The following is a 12,146-nucleotide window of genomic DNA, read 5'->3' as shown; positions in this document are numbered from 1 at the left end:
CCCAGACTCAGAAAGACAAACATGGTATGTACTCACTCATAAGTGGATACTAGATGTAAAGCAAAGGATAACCAGACTGTAACTCACAACTCCAGGGAGGCTGCCTAGTAAAGAGGACCCTAAGAAAGACACAGGGATCACCCAGGGAAAGAGAAATGGAAGAGATCTACAGGAGCAAACTGGACATGGGGGGAAATAATGGAGGGCAAGGGAGGGGGAAATTGAGCTTAGGGGAATGGGAGGTCCCAGCTGGATCAGGAACAGAGTGGGAGAACAAGGAAGGAGATATGATGATAAATGACGACCCTATGGGAATAGGAAGAAGTAGAGTGCTAGAGAGGTCCCCAGAAATCCACAAAGATACCTCCACTATAGACTACTGACAATGATCAAGAGAGTACCTGAGATGACCTATTCTGATGATGGGATGGCTGAACACCCTAACTGTCATGATAGAACTCTCATCCAGTGACTGGAGGAAGCAGATGTAGGGATCTAAAGCTAATCCCCAGGTGGAGCTCCAGAAGTCTAACCTGCGAGAGAGAGTCGGGATGATATGAGCAAGAGATATTGAGACCATGATTGGAAAAAGCACAGGGACAAATAGCCAAACTAGTGGAAACACATGAACTGTGAACCAATAGCTGAGGAGCCCACATGGAACTGGACCAGGCTCTCTGAATGAGTGAGACAGTTGATGAGCTTGAACTGTTTAGGACCCCTAACCTGCCCCACAGTGGGACTGGGACCTGTCCTTGATACATGAGCTGGCTTTTTTGAAACCTAGGGCCTATTTTGAGACACTTTGCTCAGCCTTGATGTAGGGAGGAGGCGACTGGACCTGCCTCAACTGAATCTACCAGGCTGGTCTGAATCCCCAGGGCAGACCTTGCCTTGGAGGAGGTGGGAATAGGGGATGCATTGGGGAGGTAGGTTGGGGTATGGGAGAAGGGAGGACAGGGGTATCCCTAGCTGATATGTAAAATTAAAATATTTATAAAAAAATATTTAGAAAAAACAATCCGAGCACTTGGGAGGCAAAGCCAGGCAGATCTCTGTGAGTTCGAAGCCACCCTGGGCTACAGATTGAATTCCAAAGAAGGTACCGGCTACAAAGAGAAACCCTACTTCGAAAAACCAAACTAAATAAATAAAATTAAATTAAATTAAAAAATTTAAAAACCTTCATATACTCGGAATTTGCTATCTCGAGACTCTAGTCTTGGGGCCTAAGGGTCTAGGGCCAGCCCATCTAGTCTGTTTAGGGCCCTGGAGCTGTGGTAGCATCTAATGCCCTTACAAACTGCTGTGCCTTCTGCAATGTCTCCCTGCATTTCCAGTGTCCCAGCCCAGGGCCAGGCACTGATGGAACCATGGTGATGTTCACTCTGTCCAGGCTACTGCATTTCCAGAAAACAAAATACACAAGGTGAGCAGTGGAGCTAGGGGGTGGTAGACAGGGATCAGGGCACAACTGCAGTCATAGCCTTAAATATAAGTATGTTCAATGACATACTGAAAAAGAATTCAAACAATGATAATAACAGTGTTCCAGAGGCAAAACAGGACACAAATCACCTTCAGGACAATGCAATGAGATCAAAGAATGTACAAGCAATAAGGAACTGAGAGAACATATGACAGATGCATTCCTAAATGTACAAAATTATGAAAAAGTCAAACTGAAATATGCAAAGGAAATAAAATATATCCAAAATATCTCAGTAAAATTTTCTCCACAGGAATATTTAAAGTTGAAAACAAGTTGGTAGCCTTGAAGTCCATGCAGAAGTATTAGGAAATTGAAATTGTGAAAAGATAAAAATTAGGTCAAATGAAATATGTATAGGACCACGGAGGGGGATACCATTAAACAATCAAATTTACACACAATGGGCAGAAGAGAAGGAGAAGGACTCACAATGACATCAACAGTATATCCAGTATAATACGATGGGAATTTTCCAAAATATAGTGAGACAGGTGGCCATCTCTAGACAGGGCATTTAATATCAGAAAAGAACCTTCCTGTCACATATCTTACTTAAAATTTGATTTATGCATATAAAGGAAGGAAATTAACAGTTTCAGAAAGGGAAACCCATTTCATAGAAAGGCCCCTTCTAGTTAACAGCAGATTCCTTCATGAACTTTCTTAAAAGGGGAGAGTAACAGTGATACAATCCAAGAAGCTAAAGATGTTACTGTATCCATCAAAGTTATTTATAGTCAAAGGATGCTGTGAGGATTTTCATGATTATAAACTTGAGTGAGTCTGGAATTTATCAAAACCAAAAATGGGGGGCACACTTGAGAGATATTTTCACTTAACTGGAAGTAGGAAGATCAATTTGTTACCCACATCTTTGAGAATGGGAGATAGGCCTTATATTAGGTGACAGTGGTACATGCCTTTAATCTGAGCACTGGAAAGGCAGAGGCAGAGGCAGAGGCAGAGGCAGAGGCAGAGGCAGAGGGATCTTTGTGTTCTAGGCCAGCCTCTTTTACAGAGGGAGCTCCAGGACAGTCAGGGCTACAATGAGAAACCATGTCTCTAAAAGTAAACCCAAAAAAAGAAGAAAAAGGAAGTCTTGCCTTTAGTTGACATCTTTTAACCTGGGAAAAGACACATCTTTTATCTGGATCTTAAGTTGGAAAGACACAACTTTGAATTACATCATTTGATTTTGAAAATCCCACTCTGTGCTGGAAGCCTATATAAGGACATTTAAAAAGGAAACTTGTGCTCTTTGCTTTCTCTCACCTTGTAAGTCCATTTCTTCACTGGCATTTGAACCATCTATGGTATTTAAGTGTTTTCTGAAGATCAGCTGACACATTCCACATCATAGAATGGGAAGTTTCTACATTTTTGGATTGTCATTTATATGTAGTGATTGCTGGATTAGCTAGACTGCTTCCTAGAAGACATTCTAATAAATTGTGTGAATCCATATATACATATATGTGAGAGAGAAAGTCAGAGAAACAGAGTGAGGGAAACAGAGAGACAGAAAGATTCATTCTGTAATTTCTTTAAGAACCCTAACAAATATTAAGACAGACCCATGTTCCATGATATATATGAGTTTTAGGAATTCATAACCCCTCTAACAATTCTATGGAAGACACTTGAAGACCTACTACATACTGAAAAGTAAGATAAATATGAGTGGTCAAGGAAGAGAAAGAAAATAAGCATTACAACATCAGATCGAAAAACAAATGTTATCAAACTGTATCAAATATTGCAATAACAAAAATGGACAATAATTAGCAAGTAATTATCAATATAAAATCAATGTCAGTCTTCATATTCTCTAATCATAATACATGAAAAAAGAGATTGTTTTGTCAAACCAACATTCATTTTTTCTTCTAAAACAAACCTTATTTTCAAACATAGAGAGATTCCTTCTATAAATATGGAGAGAAATAATTTTGAGGAAGTGGAACATAATAAAGTAACTGAAAGACTAAAATCTTTGATAGACATGGTAGAAACAATCTCAAATAAACACTGACTAATACAAGTGAACAACACAACAGAATGTTCTGTCCCTGTGACAAACATAGCTTCATTCCAGGGATACAGGGATGGTTCAGCATATGCAGGTCAGCTAAGTAAATGGGTCACATAAATAGATTCAAGCATAGGACTGCTTGATTATCCAAATATGTGCAGAATGTCCTCTTAAAAAAGTCCAGCATCCATTCAGATTTAAAAGTTAAAAAAAAACAAAAACAAAAACCTAACACAACAGAAGGAACACATCTTGACTTATTGAAGTTGTCTTTTTTATTAAATAATTTTTCCCAGCCCAATCACATACGAAGTTTTTCTATGGCAATCTTATTGACAACATTATATTACAGGAAGAGAAACTCAAAGAATTATAATAAAAGTCCTAGTGAGGCCAGGTGTATGTTTTCGTACATCTCTATAATCAAACTCTTGGATGGAGAGGCAGGTGAAACCTTCTCAGTTTATGGCCAGTGTGGTTTACATAGTGAGTACAAGTGAGCTAGGGTTGCATATAGAGACCCTCCCTCAAAAGACATGACCAAAAATTAGACAGTGATGATTTTTTCCTAGTTACATCCACTTGCTTTTAACTTTCACAATGACATTGTGGTTTTTTTTTGGCTCATGAGTAATTATGTAAATGTATCACATTTCTTTTATTCATTCTTTGGATGAGGGCGATCATCCTGAGTGAGTTAACCAAGATCCAGATATGGAAACATGGTATGTGCTCACTCATAAACTGAGAATAAGATAGAAAGAAAATGATAACACTCCTCAGGCTCAGAGAAGCCAAGTTAAAAATGACACAGGATCACCATAGGAGGGGAAATTGCTGGAATCTTCTGGATAAACTGATCATTTGGGACATGAGGTTTTGTGGTGACCCAGTTGGGGGAGGGATGGAGTGGGAAATTAAGGAATGATATATATTGAGAGAAGGGGTAATTATGGCATTATGGGGATAGGGAGGAACCTGGTTCCAGAGAAACACCTAGGATTCTAGAAGAATGGCCCAGCTAAGATTTGCAGAGAGGGTACCTGAACTGGCATTCTCCTATAATCATAATGGTGAGTTCCCTAATTGTATCATGGAGTCTTCATCTAGTAACTATGGAAGCAGATGATTAGATGCACAGCCAAGCACTGAGCCAAGCTCTGGGAGTCCAGTTGAATAAAGGAGGGATTATATGAACAAGTGGTGTCCAGATCATGACAGGACAACCCACAGAGACAGCTGACCAGAGTAGTGGAAGCTGAAGGAATGTAGACCAACAGCTAGAGAGCCTTCATGGGACTTACCTAATCCTTGTGCATGTGGGTAATAAATGTATAGCTTGGTCTGTTTGTACTCCCTTGCAGTGGGACCAAGTTCTGTCATTGACACATAAATTGTCTTTTTAGAACCTATTTCCTATGGTGGGATTAATCACAAAGCTTGATGCAGGTGGGTGGAGGTTGGTCCTTTCTCAACTTCATGTTCCATGCTATGTTGACTCCCATGGAAGGCCTTACCCTTTCTGAGGAGTGGGTGTTGTAGTAGAGAGGAATGATGGAGAGGGAACTGGATAAGAGGAGGGAGGAGAAACTGTGTTTGGCAAATAAATTAAATAATTTAATGAAGAACAAAAAAGAAATTGGTTGCGAAGATACATTTTCTCCACTCATCTTCAAAATAGTCCTTAATATCATAGCAAGTACAAAAAGAAATGATAAACATGAAAAATACAGAAGCAAGGAAAGAAACATGCCCACTTGTAGCTTACACCTTAAATTCTAGCATTCTGGAGGCAGGAGAGGAAGATCTCTATGTGATCTTAGTTAATCTACTATATACAGTTAGTCGAGATATACCAACAACACATAGTGAAAACCTGTTTAAAGAAAACCACAACAAAAAGTAATATCTGTAGTTAATCACGCTGTGGAGAACATGAAAGAGCTCATGCATAGGAGACACTGTGGTTCTGACACAGAACTCAATACTCAACAAAAGATGACATGTGAGCACCTGATCATCAGCAGCTGTGTTAAACAGTATATAGATCCCTATCACCAGGTTTTTGATTGTATAATGCTTTTATATTTTAATCTTTAAGAAATCCTATAATTAACTTTGAACAATCTCAATTTTATTCCAGTTCCCCAAATATTTGCAGGCATTATAATGCCCTTTTACCTCAGGAAACATTCTACCTTTCAGTTCAATGCATATTAGTTCAACACTTTTTCACCAGAAATACACCAGGCTCTGCCTAGTAGCTGTTATTCTCTTTACACTCTGCTTGGCATGCTGTGCAGTACTATTTATTGGAGTCATGTTTGCTGTCAGAGATTTGAAGAGATATTTCCCATGTTTCTGATATCCATTTATCCTACTTTGTTGCACTGTTGCTATGATTAAACACTGACCATAAGTAAACTGAGGAGTAAGTGTTGATTAGGCTCATGGGTTTCAGTAAAGGGAAGACAAAGCAAGGATCTGGATCCTTCAACTAAAGTATAGACCCTGAAGGAATATTGTCTACTGCTTTGCTCTGGTTGATTTCTCCTACAGCGCTGTCTAGGGTCAGCACTGCCCACAGTGGACTGGGAACTCATACATCAATTATGCAGTAATAAAATGCATAAATAATATGACAGCCGGCTAGTTCAATGGAGAGAAATGTTTTAGTTACACTTACCTCTAACTTTTGTAAAGTACCTTCTGTCAAGGTGAAATTAACTAGACAAATCACTTTGCAACCTCTATGGTGTTTGCCCACAGCAAAGAACCAATTCTTATTCCTAAATTTCTAAGATTGGGAAGCTACTCAACTTACATTAGATTGTTTACATACAATTGCTTGTAGCATGGAACTTAAAAGTTTTTATTAATAAAATCAAACTTAAGGCCAGTTATGGGGGTGAACACTGGAATGTCATAGAGATGAAAAAGCCACAACTAACCTCACCTGGCCAACTTCACAGCTGATCTTGTTTCCTTAGACTGGAAGCCTCTGTGTCCTGATAGCTGAATGGCTCTCAGCTGAACTGTGCTGCTCAAAACCTAAAATCTTAACCAGCCAAATGCTTAACCAGCCAAATGCTTCTTGTTCCTGATCCTCATGCCTTATATATCTATCTGCTTTCTACCACCATACCCTGAGATTAAAGGCCTCCTTTCTGGGATTAAAGGCTTGAGTCAACATGCTTGGCTGTATCCTTGAAGACATGGATTTCTGCCTAGCACTGCCTCCCAAGTGCTGGGATTAAAGGCGTGTGCTACCCCTGCCTATCCTCAATGTTTAATATTGTGGATGTTCTGTCTCTGACCCCAGATAAGTTTATTAGGGTGCACAATATTTTGGGGAACACAATATCACCACATTTCCTTGTTTGGTATTATAAAATATACTAAGTTTAATGTGGTCACTCATTTGGTATATATAAATAAGCCTATTGATATTTCATCATACTAATATAATTTTGTCATGGAAGAAGTAAGTAAAACTCCTGATATCAGCATATGTCTAATTTTCCTCAGATGCCACCCTCAGTGTGCAGTGCTGATTGTGGTCCTGGATTCAGAAAATTCTTGCAGGAGGGAATTGCAGCCTGCTGTTTTGATTGCATTCCCTGCCCAGAAAATGAAGTTTCTAATGAGACAAGTGAGTGTTTGCTGTTAGATAAATCCTTCACATAGATCATCTTCTCCCAAACACACTGGGATGATCAAAGGTTCTAAAAGATGTCTGTAAAAGTAAACCATATCACTTTCCCAAGTTAGTTTTGTTAGGACTATGATCATTAACAATGTCACTTTAAGTAACATGTTATGCCATGACATACATCTTTGACTCATTGAAAATCCATGGTAGGTGGCCATTTCTCATAGAAATTTTGATAATCAAACCACAATGTGAGGAAATTCCATAGAAATTCTTTACTAGTGACTAATCTCCTTTGAAACTACAAGTAGATTAGATTCCAATGCTAAAATTTTATTAATATTTATTTTTTATATTTACATGTTTGTGTCACTACATAATTTTATAAGTTGATAGGCACCATGAATATGCAGGGAATCATTGGAGAACAGACTAGGGCTTCTGATCCTTTGAACTCTGCTATGTGGGTTCAGGAATCCAAATATAAGCCCTCTGTCTGTAAGATTAATGAAGACTGGAAACAAATTCTTGGGAAATCATAAGAAACTGTTTAGTATGATACAAAGGATTTCAAGCTATATCCTGAGATCCCCCTTTGAAAGTTTCGTTGTGATTTGAAATCTAGAGTAGTTTGGAGAATTGTTCTCAAATAAAGTAGAAACTATGGAGTACTATAATCAGTATTTTTATATATAGCATAGTTAATAAAGTAAAATGTAGAAGACACAATGGTTTTGAATGATAGCAACTAGCTACAGTTATCCAAATGGTGTTGTCACCTACACAGCCCATGTTAGTCAAATGATTATTTAGAGTTGATTATATAAAATGGCAGATACTTACGTTTTCTATCCTGTTGCCTTTCATCCTATATAATGAAAGTTCTTAAAGAATATTTATGGCCAGTAAAACAGATCAGAAGTTAAATCCCTTTCTACTAAAGCTGATGATGAGTTCATTCCTTGGGCCCATGTAATAGAAAGATGTTGCCAAGTCTTAAAGTTTGTTTTCTGATTCCTATGCACTTGTGCATACAACTTACCACAATTTACTTAAATCAACTCTAAAGAAATTATTTTACATATGAAACATATAAGAATAAATGGTATTTACAATAATAAATACATGAAAAATTAAAGAAAATATTTTTATTATTTAAATATGTATATATACATATATATATATATATGTGTGTGTGTGTGTGTGTGTGTGTGTGTGTGTGTGTGTGTGAAATGGGTGGTTATGTGTAAACAATTGCATGTGCATGTGAGAGGTATCCAATTACCCTGTAGTTAGAGTTACAGTCAGATGTGAGACACCTGACATGGGTCTTTAGACCTGAATTCAGTTCTTCTGCAAGAGCAGTATATTCTCTTCACTACTGAGAAAAATTTCTATTCCTTAAAAATATAACTAGTTACATGTGTCTATAAATACATTGTTCTAGATAAAAACACTTGAAACCTAGAAGCACATCATGACTCTATGCAAGTTTTACTCAAGTTTCTTAAACTTTCCATGGTGGAGACTGCAACGTATGGACAGGATATTATTCCTCCAAACAAACCTCTGTCCTATCACTCTTGCTTGAGTGTTCTTCTTTTATTGTGATCAGGTATTATGTCAATATGTATTTAGCACTTTAGTGTACTCACAAAATCTAAAACTTTCATAGATGGAAATTAGTGAAAGAGGAAGAAGGTGGTGGTCTGTTCCCAAAGGTTATAGAATCAGGAAGAAAGGCTTGTTAATGATAAGTATATACAGAGGTTTCTGCCTGCAGTAGGGGTTAGTGTTTCTTATGAACAAGACTCAGGGACAAACTATTCCTATGTCCAGATAAGGACACAACTGGGGACAGATTTTTTTTGATTAATTATTTTTGCATTTATAAACATAAAAATTATATTTATGTAACATACTTCTTTCACTCTCACCCTCCTGCTTCCCCATATAAACTCAATAACTCTCATATTAGAGCTCTGTTTTTACTTTTGCATGTACAAACATACACATACACACACACAACTTACTAATTATGAAGGAACTTTATTTACAATAAGCATGGAAATATGGCTCTAGGAAGCCCTGCCTTTCTTCCCCATTCCCTTTGCCTTGCTAAAAAATCATGAGAATACAGTGATAGTTTGAATGAAATTGGCCCTATTAGATGGTGTGGTCTTGTTGGAGAATGTGTGGTCTTATTGGAGAATTTGTGCCATGGTGGATGAAGACTTTGAGGCCTCTTATATGCTTAAGACATACCAAGTGAGACGATTTTCTTCCTGTTGCCTATGGATCAAAGATGTAAAATATTCAGCTTCTTCTCAGAACTTTGTCTCAATGCATAGCACAATGTCCCCTCATGATGTTAATGGACTGAGCCTTTGAACTATAAGCCAATCAATCAAATGTTTTCCTTTGTAAGAGCTACTAGCGTCATGATTCTCTTCAGAGCAATAGAAATGCTAACTAAGGTTATTATATTCCTAAAGCTAGTCACCAATGTCTATTCCCTTATTTGGGCACTTCCTCCTCCTGAGGCTGACAAATAATGTTCAGCATTCAAAGAATTGAAGTCCAGCTTCCAAAAACTCTGTTGTGTCTCTCCTAATTAAACTGTCCAATCAAAATTAAACACTTCAGCCTAACCAGGGATTGCCCTTTTTCTTTATAAGCTGTCTTCTTTATCCAGAGCAGTTTTTTGTCCTCCATGGCCAAATACCTCTTCCCCCTCTTTCTTGTTGTCTTCCTCTTCTCCTTCATTCTCTACTCCTGTTTTTGTCTCCTATTCCCTTCTCATTATTCTTTGGGTCAAATAAATCTGCTTTGTGTTAGCATACCATGTGTGAATTCTAAGTGTCCCTACAGATTATGTTTAGTATTTCTTCTATGTCAATTGGTTTGGGCTAGTAAATTCAAACAAGAAAACATATCACAGGAAGTGTCCCAATAGAAGACAAAGTCCCCATCTACTATAGGAAAAACATAAATAAAAAGGCAGAAAGACATTAGGAGGCACTACAACCATGGGATCAGAGACTTTAAAATACACTCTGTGCAAAATAATGGTTACTGATTTTACCCTCTGTCAATTCACCAGTTTAAGTCATGTACTGAAAATATCTGTGCTTTCTGATAACATAACAAATGACATCATTGACACACAGTAAATTAGACAATACATGGTGTGATGGTTTCATTCCCCATAAAGAAAATGAATGAGCATTATGAAATGGAAGCATTGTGATTCAGCAATATCCTTCGACTTCATCCTCAGAAACAAATGCAGATAGTACAATGCTTCTTCAGCACATTCAGTTGAAATATCCAGTGAATAAATGTCTAAAGCTGCATTAATCATACTTTCCTTACTCCATCAGATGTGGAAAAATGTGTGAGGTGTCCAGAGGACCAGTATGGCAGCAGAGAGCAGAACCAGTGCATTCCCAAATCTGTCGTCTTTCTGACCTATGAAGACCCCTTGGGAAAGACTCTTGCCTCAATAGCCTTGTGCTTCACTGCATTCACAGTGCTTGTTCTTGTGGTCTTTGTCAAGCACCATGACACTCCACTTGTGAAGGCAAACAGCCAGAATCTTAGTTACATCTTGCTCATCTCACTCATGTTTTGTTTCTTGTGCCCCTTGCTCTTTATTGGCCATCCCAGCTCAGCTACATGTATTCTACAGCAAATCACATTTGGAGTTGTATTCACTGTGGCTATTTCCACTGTGCTGGCCAAAACAGTGACTGTGCCTTTGTCTTTCATAGTCATAGCCCCTGGAAGAAGGATGAGATTCTTCATGATTTCAAGGGCACCCAACTACATCATTGTCATATGTACCCTTATCCAAATTATTCTCTGTGCAATATGGCTGCTAGTTTCTCCTCCCTCTATTGACATTGATGCACAGTCTGAGTATGGCCAAATCATCATTGTGTGCAGCAAGGGCTCAGTTATTGCATTTTACTGCATCTTGGGATACCATAGCTCCCTTGCCTTAGGGAGCTTCATTGTGGCTTTCTTGGCCAGGAATCTCCCTGACAAATATAATGAAGCCAAATTGCTGACCTTCAGCATGCTGTTGTTCTGCAGTGTGTGGATCACCTTTCTCCCTGTCTACCACAGCACCAAAGGCAAGGTCATGATGGTGGTGGAGGTCTTCTCCATTTTGTCCTCAAGTGCAGGTCTGCTGGGATGCATCTTTATCCCCAAGTGCTACATAATATTGTTCCGACCAGAGAGAATTTCCCTTCAAAAGTTAAGGGAGAAAACATCTTCCTAAACACTCATTTCATAAATTGTTACTGAAAAATATAGTGATGTTACAGAAACACCTGTTGTGATACAATGCAAGATGTATGCATCAGCTATTGATTCTCATTGTTTCTTCTATGATAATGCCCAGATATGTCAGGTGTACTACTTTTCTGTACATTGTATCCTATAATCTTCCACTGCAACACTTATTTTCAAGACCTGGTTCCTGAAGATTAGTGCATAATGGATGTGTTCTTTTATTTCTCTAATACAAAGTACTATTTGAAATAAACTCCAAGTAATTCTTTTGTTATCCAATTTAATGTGTGACTTTTAATGTAAGAGAAAAACTGAGAAAGTTTGTAGTAGAGGGAATGGATATTTGCAGACTAATTACCCCTTATTGAGGTGACAAGAGACTGTTGTTGCATACTATGAGTTAGAGGAGTAAAGTTAAGGAGAAAGAAAGATGTTTTGTTGAATAGATAAAAATAATATTGTGAAAGATGGAGAGATGTATCAGCATTTAAAATCATGTACAGCTTTTTCAAAGAAGACCAGTTCAGTATCAAATCCATGCATCTTACCATTCTTAGGTACCTTTAACAAGAGTGCAAATGGATCAGATGCCTTTTCTGTCTCTCAAGAACACTTACACACAGGCATGCACATAAGAGCACACTCAAAAAGCACGCATACATATAAGC

General features: G+C 38.0%; 1 protein-coding gene across 1 annotated transcript in view; it reads left to right on the top strand.

The window, feature by feature from the left end:
• LOC143272534 (vomeronasal type-2 receptor 116-like) overlaps positions 1-11,464 on the top strand; it is a 56,951-nt gene extending 45,487 nt beyond the window's left edge. The window contains exons 5-6 of the mRNA XM_076568040.1: positions 7,053-7,176; positions 10,560-11,464. Of these exons, the coding sequence (XP_076424155.1) occupies positions 7,053-7,176; positions 10,560-11,464 (1,029 nt within the window). The remainder of the gene's footprint in view (positions 1-7,052; positions 7,177-10,559) is intronic.
• Positions 11,465-12,146: the final 682 nt, after the last annotated feature.

The sequence above is a fragment of the Peromyscus maniculatus genome, chromosome 1, assembly GCF_049852395.1.
Source record: "Peromyscus maniculatus bairdii isolate BWxNUB_F1_BW_parent chromosome 1, HU_Pman_BW_mat_3.1, whole genome shotgun sequence".
Lineage (NCBI taxonomy): Eukaryota > Metazoa > Chordata > Mammalia > Rodentia > Cricetidae > Peromyscus > Peromyscus maniculatus.
Note: the sequence above shows the minus strand (reverse complement) of the source record. Positions and strands in the feature narration are given on the sequence as shown.